Genomic DNA, 21269 nt, shown 5'->3' with positions numbered 1-21269 from the left:
ATGGCTCAAGCTCATGATTTCAATTTAGTCAAATTGTGACCACTAACTCTAACCTTGTGGCAAGCAATATTGTCAGTAAGCAATTATACACAAGCAATGCTATAGCTCATGAACATCAAGGTCATCAATTCTGACACTTGTCCAACAGTTGCTCCAGGAGCTGAATAACCACCCAGATGGCGCCCTCTTGTGGTCATTCTGTGTCATTACCACCAGGCCCCCCACTCACTGTCGTTCAGCCACTGGAGAACTACATGTCAATCAATCAATCAAATGTATTTTATAAAGCCCTTTTTACATCAGCAGTTATCACAAAGTGCTAATATAGAAACCCAGCCTAAAACCCCAAACAGCAAGCAACGCAGATGTAGAAGTACAGTGGCCAGGAAAAACTCCCTAGAAAGGCAGGAACCTCGGAAGAAACCTAGAGCGGAACCAGGCTCTGAGGGGTGGCCAGTCCTTTTCTGGCTTTACCAGGTAAAGATAAAGAGTACATATGGCCACTGAACTACATACACTGCTGCCTTTTGGGGGCCCTAAGCTAGATTTGTTTGTGGGGCCCCCACACCTTGTGGGCAAAACATTTTTGTGGCCCCCCTCTCTTGACGGTGGAAAGAAAAAATTAATTTCCTGAAATTCTACACATTTGGCCATGGGGAGTAGAGACATTTTGCAGTTTTAACATACAAAAAAATCTAAAATGGGTCGGAGCTACTTAGTGGCCAGGGGCCCTGTCGCTTATGTCACAACAATCTAGAAAAAAGAAACGCACACCTTTAAAGGCGAGGTGCTGGCTAGCGGAGTAGAACACTAGAAAATAAAGGAAAGCCGCACACTCTAAGAGCTCAGATGCAAAAATTTTAATCACCAACGTTTCGACAGCGAAGCTGTCTTCATCAGGGTATCATCAAACACTGCGAGATGAGTCATTTATATAGTGTCAAGAGACACACAGGTGTTTGTAATCATGGCCAAGTATGGCCTAATATCATTGGTTAACTCAAATATTTAAAAAAATGGCATACAAAGAACATACAAAAAGACAAACAAATGGATAGCATACGATCATGGCATTTGTAGTCTAAAATGTATCTTATGTCACAACACCTCACCACAGCTTAGGTCAAGCACTCAGCAGCGGAGTGACTGGGATGAAGAGTGGGATGAAGAGTGGGCTGTCATGTTGGGGTCCGATCTGAATTCAACTCATAGGGTTTGGGTGAACCAAGCTGGATGCCGGATGACTGGCTGGGAGTGGTTAGACAGGGATATGGATAGACAGTGATGTGGTTAGGTCAACTTTTGTCCATTGGACTTGGTTCCCCTCTCCCCTTCTGCTCCTGTTGGAGAACCAGGGAGTCATGGAGAGAGGCCCTCTTCAGCTCCGCTCTAGCCAGAGAGAGTGCACCGGAGACCAGCCTTCCAGCATAGGGAGTCATGGAGAGAGGCCCTCTTCAGCTCCGCTCTAGCCAGAGAGAGTGCACCGGAGACCAGCCTTCCAGCATAGGGAGTCATGGAGAGAGGCCCTCTTCAGCTCCGCTCTAGCCAGAGAGAGTGCACCGGAGACCAGCCTTCCAGCATAGGGAGTCATGGAGAGAGGCCCTCTTCAGCTCCGCTCTAGCCAGAGAGAGTGCACCGGAGACCAGCCTTCCAGCATAGGGAGTCATGGAGAGAGGCCCTCTTCAGCTCCGCTCTAGCCAGAGAGAGTGCACCGGAGACCAGCCTTCCAGCATAGGGAGTCATGGAGAGAGGCCCTCTTCAGCTCCGCTCTAGCCAGAGAGAGTGCACCGGAGACCAGCCTTCCAGCATAGGGAGTCATGGAGAGAGGCCCTCTTCAGCTCCGCTCTAGCCAGAGAGAGTGCACCGGAGACCAGCCTTCCAGCATAGGGAGTCATGGAGAGAGGCCCTCTTCAGCTCCGCTCTAGCCAGAGAGAGTGCACCGGAGACCAGCCTTCCAGCATAGGGAGTCATGGAGAGAGGCCCTCTTCAGCTCCGCTCTAGCCAGAGAGAGTGCACCGGAGACCAGCCTTCCAGCATAGGGAGTCATGGAGAGAGGCCCTCTTCAGCTCCGCTCTAGCCAGAGAGAGTGCACCGGAGACCAGCCTTCCAGCATAGGGAGTCATGGAGAGAGGCCCTCTTCAGCTCCGCTCTAGCCAGAGAGAGTGCACCGGAGACCAGCCTTCCAGCATAGGGAGTCATGGAGAGAGGCCCTCTTCAGCTCCGCTCTAGCCAGAGAGAGTGCACCGGAGACCAGCCTTCCAGCATAGGGAGTCATGGAGAGAGGCCCTCTTCAGCTCCGCTCTAGCCAGAGAGAGTGCACCGGAGACCAGCCTTCCAGCATAGGGAGTCATGGAGAGAGGCCCTCTTCAGCTCCGCTCTAGCCAGAGAGAGTGCACCGGAGACCAGCCTTCCAGCATAGGGAGTCATGGAGAGAGGCCCTCTTCAGCTCCGCTCTAGCCAGAGAGAGTGCACCGGAGACCAGCCTTCCTGCATAGTTGGTGGTTGGATGTCGAACCAGGGCGTCTTGGACTGAGGCCATCTTTAGCTCTTTCCAACCCGGGGAGAATGCATCCGAGACCAGCCTTCCAGCATACCCCCTCAGCCTCACCTCAGTTAATAACGACGTGATGATTTTATCAGACAGTTGATCAGATATCAGACAGAGATCGTCAATATTTGTTATGTTATTGTTCAGCCATGTGATGATGTCATCAGAGATCGCCTCTGCGTACGTCATCAGCTTGGCACTCCTTCCGTGGGGTCCTCGCTCTTCATAACTGACCTCGCCGGAGGAGTGGGTGTCCTTGGAGGGGCGGAGAGTGGAGCTGGAGGATCCAGAGGAATGGTACTTGATGGTCCCGTTGAATTGATGTGTCTCACCATTTCCACTCATCTCTGTATCCATATGAACCTCCCTTTGTCTTGTACTGTGTAGGACCATCTTCCTTCTATCTGAGGGTGAGCTGGCATTGGAATAGGACAAAGATCTTGTGCTGAATGAAGAGGGTATGTTGGACCAAAAGCTCTCACTTCCAACTGCTTCCTTAAAGGCAGCTATGATGGCCAGAGAGGCTAGCTTCTCAGCCAATCTCTCCTGAACTGGAAGACGGATGGATGAGGACTCGTAATATGTAGCTGAGTGTACTACATCTTCAGCCATGGTGTGGGCCAAACAGTGAATGATCCATCCATTGTCTTGGCTGGGTTCTAGAACATTCTGGACCCCACTCATTGCCTCCGTTGGAACCTATAAGAGAACAACGAGAATCCAAAAGAGACACGTTTGTTTCAATTTGTATTATATGATTATGTTATAATAGACCTATATTATTTCAATTTGTGTGTGGAAAGACAATAATTGAATGTTTAAGTTGTCTGTGTGTGTTCCTGGCTTCAGACTAGGTGTGGAAGCCAGGAACACACACGGAAACCACAGTCAATGTGTGTGTGCCTATGTGTGTGTGCATGGTGCGTGAAAAAGACACTGGTTGGAAACCCACAGCCAGGCTGCAAATCACCACATGAGCTGTCAAGGTTCCAGGAAGTCAGAGAGTCACATGACAGACTGACAGGAAGTGCAGTTTGATTTAGATCAAAAGACGAAAGAGAACCTGTATGGCCTTCTGTAACTCCCAGAGAAAGTCTAATGAAATGTATATGAGAGAACACAGAATTGAATTGACAGTCAGGCTTGTAATTCTCTTCTATGTTATTACAGGGAACTGACCTGGAACCCAGAACGTGTTCTGATAGATGATGGAATTGTGTGTGTGTGTGTGTGTTGGATAATTTGGCAGATGTAATAGACGTTAATAAAGGATCATTCACAACAGAGTGTCAGGGTGTTCCAAGCGGTAACTGTGTCCATGTGTGAAATGAATGTGGTGTTCTGTGTGTTCTGTGTGTTCTGTGTGTCTGTGTGTTCTGTGTGTCTGTGTGTTCTGTGTGTCTGTGTGTTCTGTGTGTTCTGTGTGTCTGTGTGTTCTGTGTGTTCTGTGTGTCTGTGTGTTCTGTGTGTTCTGTGTGTTCTGTGTGTTCTGTGTGTCTGTGTGTTCTGTGTGTCTGTGTGTCTGTGTGTTCTGTGTGTTCTGTGTGTTCTGTGTGTTCTGTGTGTTCTGTGTGTTCTGTGTGTTCTGTGTGTCTGTGTGTTCTGTGTGTTCTGTGTGTTCTGTGTGTCTGTGTGTCTGTGTGTCTGTGTGTTCTGTGTGTTCTGTGTGTTCTGTGCGTCTGTGCGTGCGTGAATATATAGCAATAATCATCAGTTTGGTTCTGAAGGGTGAATCTGTGTCAAAAATGGCACTCTCTTCTCCATATAGGGTCATAAGACGCTGGTCAAAACTAGTGCACTATATAGGGAACAGGGCCCTGGTTAAAACTAGTGCACTATATAGGGAACAGGGTGTAACAGCAGACAGAGCAGATTCCCGTGCACGCACACACACACACACACACATACACACACACACACACACACACACACACACACACACACACACACACACACACGGATATCTCTTTAGCCTCCCAGACAGGGATATCTCTTTGGCCTCCCAGACGGGGATATCTCTTTGGCCTCCCAGACAGGGATATCACATTTACATTTACATTTAAGTCATTTAGCAGACGCTCTTATCCAGAGCGACTTACAAATTGGTGCATTCACCTTATGATATCCAGTGGAACAACCACTTTACAATAGTGCATCTAAATCTTTTAAAGGGGGGGGGGGGGGTTAGAAGGATTACTTTATCCTATCCTAGGTATTCCTTAAAGAGGTGGGGTTTCAGGTGTCTCCGGAAGGTGGTGATTGACTCCGCTGTCCTGGCGTCGTGAGGGAGCTTGTTCCACCATTGGGGTGCCAGATATATCTTTCGGATATCTCTTTGGCCTCCCAGACAGGGATATCTCTTTTGCCTCTCAGACGGGGATATCTCTTTGGCCACTCAGACAGGGATATCTCTTTTGCCTCCCAGACAGGGATATCTCTTTGGCCTCTCAGACAGGGATATCTCTTTGGCCTCTCAGACGGGGATATCTCTTTGGCCACTCAGACAGGGATATCTCTTTGCCCTCTCAGACAGGTATATCTCTTTGGCCACTCAGACAGGGATATCTCTTTGGCCTCTCAGACGGGGATATTTCTTTGGCCACTCAGACAGGGATATCTCTTTGGCCTCCCAGACGGGGATATCTCTTTGGCCTCTCAGACGGGGATATCTCTTTGGCCTCTCAGAAGGGGATATCTCTTTGGCCTCCCAGACGGGGATATCTCTTTGGCCTCTCAGATGGGGATATCTCTTTGGCCTCTCAGACGGGGATATCTCTTTGGCCTCTCAGACAGGGATATCTCTTTGGCCTCTCAGACGGGAATATCTCTTTGGCCTCCCAGACGGGAATATCTCTTACTACATTCAAACATAAGGAGGAAGACACATATTACGCCCTAAATGGCACCCTATTCCCTACATAGTGCACTACTCTACCGGCCCTGTTCAAAAGTAGTGCACTACTCTACCGGCCCTGTTCAAAAGTAGTGCACTATGTAGGGAATAGGGTGCCATTTCAGAGGCACACAGAGATAAATACCACAAGGAGAAATGAAAAAATTCCCTTTGAGGTGTTTGATGTCTAGGGAGTCGTATTTCCCTTACTCTTGATATCTATACAATGTCTTGGATTACTTATCAAAGGATGCACTGGTTTGAAACACACACACACACACACACACACACACACACACACACACACACACACACACACACACACACACACACACACACACACACACACACACACACACACACACACAGCCCTCTCATATCTCTATTGGCCCTATCAAAGCCAGGGTAGACTCTTCATGCTTTAACAAAAAGTACCCTGAGGACTGTAAGGATAAGAACCAGACAGCCAAAAGCCAATTCTGTCATATTTATTGTGTGTGTGTGTGTGTGTGTATGTTATCGTCCGTGTGTGTGCGTTTGAGGCTGTGTATGTACATAATGAAATTGATATTCCAACATGTATTGCCCTATCATATTGAGCTTTGAAAGATTGAAACAGCATGAACATATTTTCTCATTTCATTGACAATTGGACACATTCTCTCAATCTCACAATGAAAACTGTTGTTGTTCAGCTTGAAGTTATAAGCTTCATGTAAAATGTTTCAGGAGGTACAGAAGAGTTAGGAAATAAAGAAAGAGATTGAGATGAAACCAGTTTTACTAAAGAAAGTTTCTTTAGACTTGTACTTACCATTTTCCTCTTGTGAAAGACAACAGAAGACAAGACAAGACAAGGCCGGTTTGCTGTAGCTAGGATGCAAATGGCCATGATGGGGAAATAGATATGTTGTTGTGAACCTATAGTCACTTCCTGAATGCGTGTGTGAGTGAGAGAGATACATTAAAATATTAAAGGTTGGTCCAATCTGGCCCTTGGGTGGTTTGAGTAAAATATACTTTAAAATGACTAAAACCAAATGGAAACTGTGTAGAAATGATAATGGTCCTATAGTCATACTGTTTCTTGACCGTCCAGTTCACTAATAATCACTAGACAGTCAGGGAGCGTCCTTGACGATTGAATGCGGTACCCCTGGAGGAAGATGAGTTTGACACCCCTGTTATAGAGTTGTGTTAGTTGCAATTTTTTCTTCAAAATCAACAATATCATTCCATTTTATTTTACTCTAGCAAATGAAAATAGGGCCTGCCATTTAGTTTACAGAATCCTAGGGACTTTTTGTAACCCAACCATATGAATAGCAGAGTGACTGTTTTAACAGTTTTAACAGTTCTTTTAAAACCAGACTTGTTTCAAGACAGAGGGTTTAACATTTTGACAGTTGTAAAGCTATAGCTTGCTAACGTTGTGCAGAATGTGCAAATGAAATCGCATCCAGAAACTGTTCTTTTTTAGGCCTTGTGAAAGAAAGAAAAACAACTACAACACTTCCTGTGAAAACGCATCAACGTCAGCAAACACCGACGAGCTCCCATTGGTTGCCAAGAAGTTTGAAAATTCTAAAGACTCCGCCCCCTAACAACGGCATCGTAGCAGAGCGCTGATAGGCGAACTATCGACGAATTTCAACCAATCAGCACCGACTGCACGGTGTTTGGACAAAGGTTTTGCTTACAAGTGTGTTTTAGCTCACCGCCTCGACCCGTGTTGAATGTTGTATTTTTCGCTCGGAAACTTTTGCAACCAATTTTGACAGCACGGAAAATACGATAAGGTAAGATGTTGTTTCATTGACGGAGAAGCTAGTTTTCTCACTAGATAGCGTGCTACCCTTTCGAAATCATGCCAGTCCAATTCACGTGCGGTCGGGTGCAGGACTCTTTGCGCAGTAGGCTGACTAACGTTAGATCCTTCTACAAAATGTACGTTTTCTGCTTGTGATACCAACATATTGCCTTTTGAACCAGTATCTGGGTGTGAGGAGGCGAGATTTTATCTGATGCCCAGGGTCCTTCTATTCAAAGTCCCATTAACCAGCTCTGCAAGCTTTATAAGGTCAAAATACGATCGGTAACTTTACAGTACGCTTCAGAATATGGAGTTTCGCAGAGTAACTATCGTAATTACTGCCATTGTGCACGGTATGTATGGTGAAAAAAAAAGTTTAAATCAAAGTTATTTGTTTTTGACGAAGTGCACATGCCCAAATCCACCTTCTGGACCTCCAATATAATCAATCACTCATTACCGCCGCCCACAGGTCGGCTGATCCAGCAGTACAGTATCCGGAAGGAAAATGATTATTTTTTATTGATTTTTATTTTCAGATTTTTTTTGGGGAGGTACATATGGTGCGGAACGGCATTAATGACGATAGTTGCACTGCGAAACTCCATATTTTGGTGCGTAACGAACGTGTTTTGACAACGTTTGCACAGCTGGTTAAAGGGACTTGGAATTGAAGGATCCTGGGAGTCAGAGGCGATCTCCGCTCCCTCAACTCCAGTTAACAAGCTATTATGCTTTGAAGATCACAGAAACAGGCCTTGACATTTTTTTGTTTGTTGCGCATTCCAATTGTATGTTCTCTTGCAGGATACAACCAGTGACTGTCTGAACCCATTTGGTGAAAACTCCAAGCTGAAGTCATGCCTTTTCCCAGGGGGAAGAAACCAAATGTTACTGCTGGCAGTAAAATACCCAAATTACTTGGCAAAGGGATGGAGAATCAGGTAATTTGACTAATAATAGCCTCCCACTGTTGATAAGGGATGGTGTTTTTCTAGTAGTGCTGGAACAAAAACCTGCACCACCCAGTTGCTTACTAGCTCTCCAGGAGGAGCGTTGGCCAGCTCTGCCTTTGACGGTTTTCTTTTTTATATTGTTGGTCTGTATCTAGCTTTTTAACCAGCCAACATATTTATTGCATATCTAGGTACATCAATTGGGGTAAGCTAGTTTAAAAAAATGTGCCTGTGTTGCCAAGGCATATTGCATACCCCACAACTTTTTGAAATTGATTCTGTCTGATATCTGCTGGTCAACTTAACCCCTCTTATCTCTCAATGAAACCGCTGGTCCTGCGTGAACTAAACTAACCTCAATGGTGTCTTGCTATCACACTTCATTGCATAGCTCCATATCAAATAACATGGCTCTGTTTTAGGAGGAAGGCCCCCAGGTCAAGAGGTCGTCCTCCTCTCCCCAAGGAGCCCCTAAGAAGAGGACAGCCTTCGTAGACATCACCAATGTAAGTCTGTCTTTTCTCTTTCAGTCGGTCTGGGGTGGATTCACTAGAACAAACACAACCTATTTCAACTGGGAGGGACTAACCTGAATTTGTCCAACAAACTTGTTTTCCGTTGCAAAACGTTTTTTGTTGTTCATGTCTAACATTTCACGTAAAACTATTTTCTTGTCTGTATGGAAGTAGTGGTCCTTGTACCTAGCATGGTGAAGACAGCAGTACATGGACTATGATGTACTTTTCCAAGTTAACTGCCGACACAGACCGTGGGGTTTTGTTGAGCAGGTGTCAATGCGGTATGAGAACCAGCACATTCTTGAGCATGCAATACGGCTTTCCTCAGTAGGAAATCCTCGTGGACCCACTGTGCTGTCAGACTCAGCATGCTCATGGGGCTGACATCGCTGGTCCAAATGTCAGTCGTGAAGCTAAAAGCAGTGACGCTCATAGATGTACGATTCACTATACTGTGCAACTCCAGTAGGGCAACATCTGAAAAATAGTGTGTTCCGGGGCTCGACCAGTCGGCGAAAGCCAACATCATCCACAACGTCATCCACGACAGAGGACGGTTGATTGTCAAGGGCAATGAATACCATTATCCTGGCATGAATGGATTTCGCCTTTGAGTTGTCTCGCGGAAGTGTTCTTACTCTTTCAAATGACTGCTCCACTTGTTGACTGCTTGATCCACACAGCAGACATTGTGGGCTAGGTTAGGAATGCTGTGTTGCACTATATTCGTGGCGTCATTACATTATATAGGTATGCACGTCAGCTTTGACATCGGTTTTGCACATCGGAGTTAAACTAGACACCGGGCCGACTTTTGGCATTTTAAGCTAATATCGTCCGATTCCAATATGATTTTTGCTATATCATGCATTCATAGTTTTTGCAACTGTTTTCTACGGTCTTGGTTTGAAATGAATAAACCACAGAACAGGGTCTGAATGGTCCCCCGGGGAGTGACTCTCTACCAGAGTCTTCCACCGGGTTTTGAGCTGGTGTTCACTGCAGACTGGCGCTGAAACCGACTTTCGGTCTTGTTTGGCAGTTGGTTGTATGGTGGGGTAGATCTCAACTTGAGAAACAAGAACTTAAAAGTTCTGTCTTGGCAATACAAATATAATGCCAATAGGGGATTGGTGTGAAACGTATGAGGAACGGGACACACAGGCCTCTCTATAACAAGTGAATATTCTGCCTCATCTGCACACTATGAAAAGACTGTGGCGTTGAACTCTCTGGTCTCTCCTTGGCTTCCAGGCACACAATGTTCACATCAGCCTTCCAGGTACCAAGAAGAACTCCCTTATTAAGAAGACGCAGAAGAAGAAGGCCACCACCACTGTGTCAGACAAGAATGAAGCCAACCTTACAAAGTAAGTCAGTCATTTTCCTAGACCCCCAGACCACCTCTCTCCATCTGTACTGTCGTTAGGTTTGATGGGCTGTGAACAACGGTGTAGTTGTTTTTCTGTGAAGGTGAGAGAGAATAGAGAAAGGGGGGGCCAAATTATAAAGGGATGAAGTAATTGTATATGTTTATGACGCTTGTTATGGGGGCATTGAAATATGCCTATCCTGATACTGAAGTCCTTGATCACTCATCTCTTATTGTGATACGGTAGGAGTTTGTCCTCTTTGAGTTCATCAATACAATAGATTCATAACATTCCACATCAAAACATTAACTTTCTCTGCCTTTTACTGAGGGACGTTTTGCTTGCAGTGACTGCTATATATAGAGACGGACTGTTGCTCTGGATCAGAACATCTGCTAAATGACTAAAATGTGAAAGCTAAACACTTCACCCTATTCCTACCCGTTCCCCTCTCCAGGTCTGAATCAGTGAGCTCAGAGAGGGGGGAGGAGGAGACCCCAGCTGAAGAGCTTGTGGTGCAGGAGGCTGTTCCACCTAGAGAGTTGCCCCCCCACCTCCAGAGACCCCAGGTAGGCTAATGGAGCACCCCAGGTAGGCTAGTGGAGCACCCCAGGTAGGCTAATGGAGCACCCCAGGTAGGCTAGTGGAGCACCCCAGGTAGGCTAGTGGAGCACCCCAGGTAGGCTAGTGGAGCACCCCAGGTAGGCTAGTGGAGCACCCCAGGTAGGCTAGTGGAGCACCCCAGGTAGGCTAGTGGAGCACCCCAGGTAGGCTAGTGGAGCACCCCAGGTAGGCTAGTGGAGCACCCCAGGTAGGCTAGTGGAGCACCCCAGGTAGGCTAGTGGAGCACCCCAGGTAGGCTAGTGGAGCACCCCAGGTAGGCTAGTGGAGCACCCCAGGTAGGCTAGTGGAGCACCCCAGGTAGGCTAGTGGAGCACCCCAGGTAGGCTAGTGGAGCACCCCAGGTAGGCTAATGGAGCACCCCAGGTAGGCTAATGGAGCACCCCAGGTAGGCTAATGGAGCACCCCAGGTAGGCTAATGGAGCACCACAGACTATTGTCACATCACTGGGATCTACAGTACCAGTCAAAAGTTTGGACACCTTCTTATTCCAGGGTTTTTCTTTATTTTTACTGATTTCTACATTGTAGAATAACAGTGAAGACATCAAAACTATGAAATAACACATGGAAGTCGTGTAGTAACCACAAGTGTTAAACCATCAAAATATATTTGAGATTCTTGAAAGTAGCCACTTTTTGCCTTGACAGCTTTGCACACTCTTGGCATTCTCTCAACCAGCTTCATGAGGTAGTCACCTGGAATGCATTTCAGTTAACAGGTATGCCTTGTTACTAGGTCATTTGTGGAATTTATTTCCTTCCAAATCCGTTTGTGCCAATCACTTGTTACAAGGTAGGGGGAGTATACAGAAGATGGTAAAAGACCAAGTCCACATTATGGCAAGAACAGCTCAAATAAGCAAAGAGAAACAACAGTCCATTACTTTAAGACCGGACTTCATGGTTGAATTGCTGCAAAGAAACCACTCCTAAAGGACACTACTAAGAAGACTTGCTTGGGCCAAGAAACACGAGCAATGGACATTATACCGGTGGAAACCTGTCCTTTGGTCTGATGCGCCCCAACCGTCGTGTCTTTGTCAGACGCGGAGTAGGGGAACGGATGATCTCTGCATGTGTGGCTCCGACCGTGAAGCATGGAGGAGGAGGTGTGATGGTGTGGGGGTGCTTTGCTAGTGACACTGTCTGACTTATTTAGAATTCAAGGCACACGTAGCCAGCATGGCTACCACAGTATTCTGCAGCAAATCGCCATCGCATCTGGTTTGAGCTTAGTGACACTATCATTTGTTTTTAAAGATAACAATGACCCAACACACCTCCAGGCTATGTAAGGGCTATTTGACCAATCACTGGAGTGATGGAGTGCTGCATCAGATGACCTAGCCTCCACAATCACCTGACCTAAACCCAATTGAGATGAGTTGGACTGCAGAGTGAAGGAAAAGCAGCCAACAAGTGCTCAGCATATGTGGGAACTCCTTCAAGACTGTTGGAAAAGCATTCCTCATGAAGCTGGTTGAGAGAATGCCAAGTCTGCAAAGTTGTCATCAAGGCAAAGGGTGGCTACTTTAAAGAATATAAAATATATATTTTGATTTAACCCTTTTTTTTTACATTTTACTACGTGATTCCATATGTTATTTCATAGTGTTGTTATTCTACAATATAGAAAATAGTAAAAATAAACCCTGGAATGAGTAGGTCCAACCTTTTGACTGGTACTGTACATGGGGACAGTCAGGAATAGTTCTATGGAACTCACTTTGGCATTGTCTAGCACTGTTCTGTACAGCTGTTTTGTACTTCACCTAAATATCACTCTTCCCTCCCTCTGTCCCTCTCCTTCTGTCCCTCTCCTTCCCCCCCCTCTGTCCCTCTCCCCCCCCCTGTCCCTCTCCTTCCCCCCCCCTCTGTCCCTCTCCTTCCCTCCCCCCTCTGTCCCTCTCCTTCCCTCCCCCCCTCTGTCCCTCTCCTTCCCTCCCCCCCTCTGTCCCTCTCCTTCCCTCCCCCCTCTGTCCCTCTCCTTCCCTCCCCCCCTCTGTCCCTCTCCTTCCCTCCCCCCTCTGTCCCTCCCCCCCTCTGTCCCTCCCCCCTCTGTCCCTCTCCTTCCCTCTGTCCCTCTCTGTCCCTCTGTCCCTCTCCTTCCCTCTCAGATCCCTGAGGAGTTTGATATAGACACCCAGCACCAGGATGACCCCACTCTGACTCCTCAGTACGCCAAGGAAATATTTGACTACCTCAAGGCCAGAGAGGAGAAGTTCATCCTGTCTGACTATATGTCCATCCAGCCCAGTCTGAACGCTGGGATGAGGGCCATCCTGGTGGACTGGCTGGTCGAGGTGCAGGTCCGGAAACCAGTATACTTGCTACTATAATAACACTACAACGCCGTATGTCCGTAGTACAGACAATTAAACTAGGAGTGAAGATGAGACACTGTGGTTCGTTGTGTACTGGAGAAAGTGTGTGTTTACTCTGTGTTTCCAGGAGAACTTTGAGCTGAACCATGAGACTCTGTACCTGGCTGTGAAGGTGTTGGACCACTTCCTGTCCACTGCTCCGGTCAACAGAGAAAATCTACAGCTTATAGGCTCTACAGCCATGCTCATAGCATCCAAGTTTGAGGTGAGGGATATTGAGCACTTCTCCGGTTAACGGTAGGAGAGGTGAGGGATGGAGGGTGGGGGGAGACAGGCTCATTGTGCCCAAATGAGAGTTGTCCTCTCATTTGGGCTCTCCTCTTTCTGTTTGTGTAATACTCTTCCTCTTAACCCACCATCCTTTCTCTCTCCCTCCGTCAGGAGCGCTGTCCGCCCTGTGTGGATGACTTCCTGTACGTCTGTGATGATGCGTACAAGAGGGAGGAGGTTATTGCTATGGAGACGAGCATCCTGCAGGCGCTGGGGTTCGACATCAACATCCCCGTCTCCTACCGCTTCCTCAGGCGATATGCCAAGGTACAGGGTTTTTCCTGGGTCAAAATGAGGCTACGCTGGTGGGTGTGGCGGCGGTGTGGCCAATAGTGCGATGGCCAACTGAACATATTTAGAGGCCCTCCTGTTGACCACAGCGACAAAATGTCGCTGTTTTCGAAGCAAATTTCCTGCAATTCGACACATTTTATGCTATTTGAGTGAGTGAATCAAACATATCAAAATGAATGGGGGGCCCCATGCCATAAACACCCCTGAATGCAAAAATGTTTTACATTTTAGATTCTGGCTATCTAGCTTTTATTCTGTTGATTGTTAAGTGCTCAAAGATCTTATTTAAACAGGCATTATATTTTCTCCATACTTTATATCTGGTTCTAGGTTACTGTGTTTTTCTTACACACTGTTTGGTCATAGGCGGCCCGCCCAATACTTTTCTATGCAGAAAAAACCCTGCACGTGTGTGTGAGAGACCCCTTTCTATAGGGTGTGAGAGACCCCTTTCTATAGGGTGTGAGAGACCCCTTTCTATAGGGTGTGAGAGACCCCTTTCTATAGGGTGTGAGAGACCCCTTTCTATAGGGTGTGAGAGTGTCTCTGCCTATGTAGAATGGAATCAAACGTATGGAAACCATGTGTTTGAGTTCGTTACCATTCCAGCCATGACTATGAGCTCGTCCTCCCCCATTAAGGTGCTGTCAACCTCCTGTGAGTTGGATGTATGTTTAGGGTTGCAAAGGGTCAGAAACCTTCCGGTAAATTTCTATACATTTTCCATGTGAAGTTAAGCCTGGCAATTTTGCTTTAATTCATCAGAAGTTATCTTATAACAGTGAACCTTTTTCGTGGGGTACACAAGGCAATTCTAGGTCTTGTGGCATATTTTGGTTAAACTATCCCCAATTCAATGGAATCGTAACCCTCTGCATGCACAGTGCATTCTTCCATCACATGTACAGCTGATTCTCAAGATCTTGCACACTAATGAGATGCTATTGAGCCCACACTACTACACTGTCTGAGCCAAGGACTACATGCTTTCTGGTAAGTTTTGATTACAATACTGGGTGGGGTGAATATATTTTGACATGATCTTTTTGTTAACTAGTAAATAGTAGCCTACAGCAGTGATTTAAATAATTGTATAACTTGTTAACAATTTCTACTAGTTAGTTTTTGCTACCATGTGGGTTTTAGCTTGCTTGAGCTTTCTAACTGAGTGTTAATTCACCTGTTTCCATACATGTTTCATTTTTAAAATATTTATCTTACAAAGGAGTTGTTTAATATAACTTTATCTGTACGTGGAATTGTATTTTTTTACAAAAAATGTTTTTGTCTTCTAATCTTTACAGGAAAATGCCACGGGAACTATCTGATGTTTGGAGACATTTCACTGCAGCTAAAGTAGAAGGAAAAGCTGTGTACGTTTGCAAATACTGTGCCAAATCATATGTGAAGAATGCAACAACAAAGATGTAGAATCATCTGGCCCAGTGCATAAAGTTCCCTCAGCGCTCACAACAAGCAACCTCTGGCAGAAGTCCCTCTACTTCTATTGGAGGTGAAAATGATGAATCAGACACCTTATCGATAGCAACAGATCATGGTCCTCCTCAAGGAATAATTAACTACATCATCTCCACCCCTCAACCAGTATTCTACAAGAGCACAGACACAAGGGACAACACACACCGGTCTCTGCTTTCAGACAGCCGCCAGCTCATCTGCAATGTAAAGTGAGAAGAATAAGAGCACCACTGAAGCTGCCCGGCAACACCTGTTGGGGTGGTGTTGTCATCATGATTGACAGTCTCCTGGAGGGGAAGGAGTCCAAGAAATGCCCATATCACATTCTGCCGATATGGACAGCCCCATCAAGAGGATCCTCCTGGATGATGTATTTTAGGAGAGAGTGGAAAGCAGCCTGAAACTCCTGAAACCTATCGCAGTAACCATTGCACAGATTGAGGGAGACAATGCCATCCTGTCTGATGTTCAGACTCTGCTTGCAGATGTAAGAGAAGAAATCCGTACTGCCCTGCCCACTTCACTGTTGCTCCAAGCAGAAGAAACTGCAGTTCTGAAATGCATCAAAAAGCGGGAAGACTTCTGCCTGAAGCCCATACACGCCGCAGTGTACATGTTGGACCCCAAGTATGCTGGCAAGAGCATCCTGTCTGGTGCAGAGATCAACAAGGCCTATGGTGTCATCACTACCATGTCTCGCCACCTTGGCCTGGATGAGGGCAAGGTTCTTGGCAGTCTGGTGAAGTACACTTCCAAGCAAGGGCTCTGGGATGGAGATGCAATATGGCAGTCATGCCAACATATCTCATCAGCCACCTGGTGGAAGGGACTTTGTGGATCTCAGGCTCTTTTCACTGTTGCCTCCATCATCCTCCAAATCCCACCAACATCAGCCGCCTCAGAGCACAACTGGTCCTTGTTTGGGAACACACACACCAAAGCACGCAACAAGCTGACCAATACAAGGGTTGAAAAATTGGTGGCCATCTGGGCAAATGTGAGGCTTTTTGAGCCTGACAACGAGCCATCGTCAACAAGGTTGGACAGTGAAGATGAGGCCTCAGAGTCTGGTGTTCTACAGGTGGACATTGAGGAGGTCCAGGGAGAAGACATGAGAGGAAGACAACCCAAGCTTTAGTTTCTAGACTATCATTTTACAGATGTATGTTGAAAATGTTTTTGGGCGACGCGATGGATCATTCGATATTCACTTTAGTAGTTCAGTGAAATCATCCCATGTGAAGAGTCAACTCATTTAAAGGTTCATTTGTATCTAAATGGAAATAAAACTATTGGAAGGATTTAATCATTTGTAACAGTCTACTTATGATACACCTTTTACCTTATGTTCGTCTCCATATGATAAATATATCCAATGCAAAAAAAAATACATTTTAAATGGTATTAATATTAATTTGCATATTTCTGTTAATTCCCTCGGAAAGTTTCCACCTCTGAATATTCCCCAAATGTGCAACCCTTATGCATGTTTATCCTCTTGTCTGCAGCATGTGTGAATTCCATGTCTCTCTCTCTCCATGTCTCTCTCTCTCCATGTCTCTTTCTCACCATCTGTCTCCAGTGTGTGTGAATGCCAGTATGGAAACTAACCCTGGCCCGGTATGTGTGTGTTCCCTCTCTCTCTCTCTCCAGTGTGTGAGTGCCAGTATGGAAACTCTAACCCTGGCCCGGTATGTGTGTGAGCTGAGTCTTCAGGAGATGGATCTGGTCCCAGAGAGAGGATCATTACTGGCCTCAGCCTGTCTGCTGCTGGCTCTAGTCACCAAGGAGCTGGGAGGATGGGTGAGCTTCTACACACACACACACGTTTCCTCCTCCTCATCTACACTGATTGAAGTGGATTTAACAGGTGACATCAATAAGGGTTCATAGCTTTCACCTGGATTCACCTGGTCCGTCTGTAATGCAAAAAATCAGGTGTTCCTAATGTTTTGTCCACTCAAGTGTTTCTGTGCCGTTCTGTCTCCACTTTCTGCTCCCCCTTAGACTTTATTACACATCCCATTCTCAATGAGCCGATACCTGTTATAGTCTGAAAACGTACCCTGGTTCTTCAATGCCTTGTCTGACATATTACTGTCCCCCTCCTCCCTCTCCAGTCCCCCATAGTTGGTACAGAGTACATGGTAATACTTCATAGTCTGTATTTAATCACCCACACCTCTGTCCTGTAGTCCCCCATCCTGGTTTTCCACTCTGGGTACGGTGTGTCAGAGCTGGTACCTGTTGTCCGGAGGCTCCATTCCATGCTCACCTCCCCGCCAGACGACAAACTCCTGGCCGTCCGGAGCAAGTACTCTCACAAGTAAGTGTACTGTGTAAACTAGGTATTCTAGTACTCTCACAAGTAAGTGTACTGTGTAAACTAGGTATTCTAGTACTCTCACAAGTAAGTGTACTGTGTAAACGAGGTATTATAGTACTCTCACAAGTAAGTGTACTGTCCGTCAGCTTAACCTTAGCTCCCAGGCTTTGCTTACGTTCAAAATAAGGTATGAATAGTGACTGCATAAATGCAATAGATAGATGGATATCTATTTATCTTTTTAATCATTTGTCAAATACAAAAAATATGAGCTGTGTTTGAAGTAGTTTGTACTTGGAACTAAAATGGCTACTGAAGTTCATGGAGCACAAATCAAATGTAGTTGAAGTTGGAATATATTGACATTTTGTCCTTACCCAGTCAAGGATTTGAGGGCTCATACCAAACCTTTAACCTTCTGAGGAGGAAGAGGCGCTGTTACGACTGCATGTGTGGACCATTCTAAATTATACCACTTTCATGTTCATTATCGCACATTTCCAGTGTCTATATACAGTTGAAGTCGGAAGTTTACATACACCTTAGCCAACTGCATTTTAAACTCAGTTTTTCACAACTCCTGACATTTAATCCTAGTAGAAATTCCCTGTCTTAGGTCAGTTAGGATCACCACTTTATTTTAAGAATGTGAAATGTCAGAATAATAGTAGAGAGAATGATTTATTTCAGTTTTTATTTCTTTCATCACATTCCCAGTGGGTCAGAAGTTTACATACACTCAATTAGTATTTGGTAGCATTGCCTTTAAATTGTTTAACTTGGGTCAAATGTTTTGGGTAGCCTTCCACAAGCTTCCCACAATAAGTTGGGTGAATTTTGGCCCATTCGTCCTGACAGAGCTGGTGTAACTGAGTGAGGTTTGTGGGCCTCCTTGCACGCACACGCTTTTTCAGTTCTGCCCACAAATGCTCTATGAGATTGAGGTCAGGGCTTTGTGATGGCCATTCCAATACCTTGACTTTGGTGTCCTTAAGCCATTTTGCTACAACTTTGGAAGTATGCTTGGGGTCATTGTCCATTTGGAAGACCCATTTGCGACCAATCTTTAACTTCCTGACTGTCTTGATGTTGCTTCAATATATCCACATAACTTTCCTGCCTCATGATGCCATCTATTTTGTGAAGTGCACCAGTCCCTCCTGCAGCAAAGCACCCCTACAACATGATGCTGCCACTCCCATGCTTCACGGTTGGGATGGTGGTGGTCAGCTTGCACGCCTCACCCTTTTTCCTCCAAACAGGACAGTCATTATGGCCAAACACTTCTATTTTTGTTTCATCAGACCAGAGGACATTCCTCCAAAAAGTACGATCTTTGTCCCCATGTGCAGTTGCAAACCGTAGTCTGGCTTTTTCTTATGGCAGTTTTGGAGCAGTGGCTTCTTTCTTGCTGAGCGGCCTTTCAGGTTATGTCGATATAGGACTCGTTTTACTGTGGATATAGATACTTTTGTGCCTGTTTTATCCAGCATCTTCACAAGGTCCTTTGCTGTTGTTCTGGGATTGATTTTCGCACCAAAGTACATTAATCTCTAGGAGACAGAACGCGTCTCCTTCCTGAGCGGTATGACGGCTGCGTGGTCCCATGGTGTTTATACTTGCGTACTATTATTGGTACAGATGAACGTGGTACCTTCAGGCGTTTGGAAATTGCTCCCAAGGATGAACCAGACTTGAGGTCTTCAATTTTCTTTCTGAGGTCTTGGCTGATTTCTTTTGATTTTCCCATGATGTCAAGCACAGAGGCACTGAGTTTGAAGATGGGCCTTGAAATACATCCACAGGTACACCTCCAATAGGCTAATTGACATAATTTGACTCAATCAGAAGCTTCTTAAGCCATGACATCATTTTCTGGAACTTTCCAAGCTGTTTAAAGGCACAGTCAACTTAGTGTATGTAAACTTCTGACTCACTGGAATTGTGATACAGTGAATTAATCTGTCTGTAAACAATTGTTGGAAAATTTACTTGTGTCATGCACAAAGTAGATGTCCTCACCGACTTGCCAAAACTAGTTTGTTAACAAGAAATTTGTGGAGTGGTTGAAAAAATGAGTTTTAATGACTCTAACCTAAGTTTATGTAAACTTCTGACTTCAACTGTATGTTAAAATGGTGCATTTTTACATTGAAGAAAGAAAATCAAGTTGTTTCTGACATCATCAAAAGGTAAAACATATTTTTTAAAGACAGTGATTCGTGACGAGCAAGAAAATAGCGTCCCTCTGACTAAACTTGTTTCAGGTTTTTGAATATCACAGTTTTTCTTTGAATCCTACCCCATAGAAACACACTGGTTTTACGTATGTAGACACTGTTCTGGTGCTGGAGGTAATGAATGAGGTGGAGAAGTGATGGAATGGACACACAGTGGATATTGACAAGCCAGGTGGACGGAGGGTGATGTGCAAGGAGCCAACGTTCCATTGGCAGGCCGCCATCCCTCGTCTTTCCACACCTTGTTGCAGTCACTTCCATGGTGGCGCTGGTGTCAATTGTTCCTTAGTGGGCTGACTCCTACTGAAAGCATACGCCTACACTTGGTGACAGCATTTGCGTAGGTTTCTATTGTAACAGCACATGGCAACGTGGTGGGGGGGGAGATTAGTCAATGGAGACTTCTTCTTCTTTGCCATCAGGGTTTTCTTTGAAGTCGCGACAATTCCGACGGTGGACCTGGAGACGTTGGAGAGGGCGTTGCAGTGACCCAGAGAAACTGGTTGGTGGGAGAATATGTACATATTCTAAGGAGACGCTGTGTATATATATTGTAATATTTATATATATATCACTGTTAATTTTTTATAATGAAGGGATGGCATCTGTTCTGTTTTATAATCAAGCGTAGAATTCTTTATTTTTTTCAGCAGCAATGCTTTTTTTTTACTTGTTCATGTTGTATTTTGTATCTGTTTTTACACTTTAAGAAAAAAACATGTTTAAACATTTTATACAAGTGTTGTTTGAAGGGTAATCTGAAAGTTGGAGGTATTTTTGTGTAGTGAGAGGGAAAAAAGTAAATTGATTTACTGTTAATATCATTGACCATTTGATGTTGTGTAACCCACGGTAACAGTGTTCTTTATCGGTATAAACGATGGCTGTCTGTCGGAGTTATCAAGGTTTTGCTCCAGCCCTGCTCCAATATACACACCACTTTATTCTACTAATCGGCCTCTCATCAGGACCTTGATTAGCGGAAGCAGGTGTGTTGGACTGGTGCTGGAACAGAAGCCTGCATCCTACTCGTTACCTCTCCAGGTCTGTCTGCCTCCCAAAATGGATTTTATGTTGTACAGTGTGTCTCATGTATAAAGTCTTTTAACATTTTGAACAAAGAGGATTTTACTGTTATGCTATTTTTAAATGGCTCAGACCTCTGAAAATTAAATAAATCCTGTTTTATTGTTTATAAAACATGTTGGTTTTCAGTCCTTACTCTAAGGTGTGATACTTACTTGCATGGAGAAGTCCATTGCAACTTGCAACAAATCACATCGCTTTTGTTTACGGTTTCAGTTAAAGGCTGGAGAAATGTAATAACTGAAATTCATACGCTGACCAGCCATGATTATTTATTTTGTAAAAACAAGCTTATTTTGGGTTCTGATGGGGTATGACAGATGAAATAAATAGAGTTTTTTTTTTTCTTCGACAATCAATAGGTACATGTCTAAATGGATGTGGTACCTGCTGATTGTCCTTTTTAATTTAAGTAAAGCTGAATGGATTGGCTTGTATGATGGAGGGGTAAGCATATAGTTATTA

At 45.1% G+C, this 21269-nt stretch overlaps 2 protein-coding genes across 3 annotated transcripts; one reads left to right on the top strand and one right to left on the bottom strand.

Moving 5' to 3' along the window:
• Positions 1 to 964: 964 nt before the first annotated feature.
• Positions 965 to 6499, bottom strand: LOC106578045 (uncharacterized). 2 transcript variants are annotated; one of them, XM_045701586.1, is made up of 3 exons: positions 6256 to 6499; positions 2484 to 3247; positions 965 to 2407 (listed from the first exon to the last, which is right to left on the bottom strand). In XM_045701586.1, the coding sequence occupies exons 1-3, from the start codon at positions 6331 to 6333 to the stop codon at positions 2302 to 2304; spliced, it is 948 nt and encodes a 315-aa protein (XP_045557542.1). In that variant the 5' UTR covers positions 6334 to 6499; the 3' UTR covers positions 965 to 2301. The 2 variants fall into 2 exon arrangements, with proteins under 2 accessions (XP_045557542.1, XP_014012075.2); XM_014156600.2 differs by having other exon boundaries at positions 965 to 3247; positions 6256 to 6497.
• Positions 6500 to 7167: 668 nt separating this feature from the next.
• On the top strand, positions 7168 to 20918 carry ccnb3 (cyclin B3). Its single transcript, NM_001140296.1, is given in 11 exon segments — positions 7168 to 7240; positions 8062 to 8198; positions 8633 to 8716; positions 9983 to 10098; positions 10559 to 10670; positions 12843 to 13034; positions 13177 to 13314; positions 13491 to 13646; positions 16806 to 16955; positions 17348 to 17478; positions 20141 to 20918. Coding segments are annotated over 10 exon segments (1230 nt in total). The 5' UTR covers positions 7168 to 7240; positions 8062 to 8114; the 3' UTR covers positions 20208 to 20918.
• Positions 20919 to 21269: the final 351 nt, after the last annotated feature.

This window comes from Salmo salar, chromosome ssa18 (assembly GCF_905237065.1).
Source record: "Salmo salar chromosome ssa18, Ssal_v3.1, whole genome shotgun sequence".
NCBI lineage: Eukaryota > Metazoa > Chordata > Actinopteri > Salmoniformes > Salmonidae > Salmo > Salmo salar.
The sequence above is the reverse complement of the archived record's forward strand: the minus strand, read 5'-3'. Positions and strand labels throughout refer to the sequence as shown.

Excerpts from the sequence above, each read along its gene's own strand:
- LOC106578045 (XM_045701586.1), bottom strand. The coding sequence starts at position 6,333 with ATGGCCATTTGCATCCTAGCTACAGCAAACCGGCCTTGTCTTGTCTTG. Across the intron at positions 3,248-6,255 it reads TCTTTCACAAGAGGAAAATG|GTTCCAACGGAGGCAATGAG; the intron begins GTAAGTACAAGT and ends GTTCTCTTATAG. Across the intron at positions 2,408-2,483 it reads ACCACCAACTATGCAGGAAG|GCTGGTCTCCGGTGCACTCT; the intron begins GCTGGTCTCCGG and ends CTATGCTGGAAG.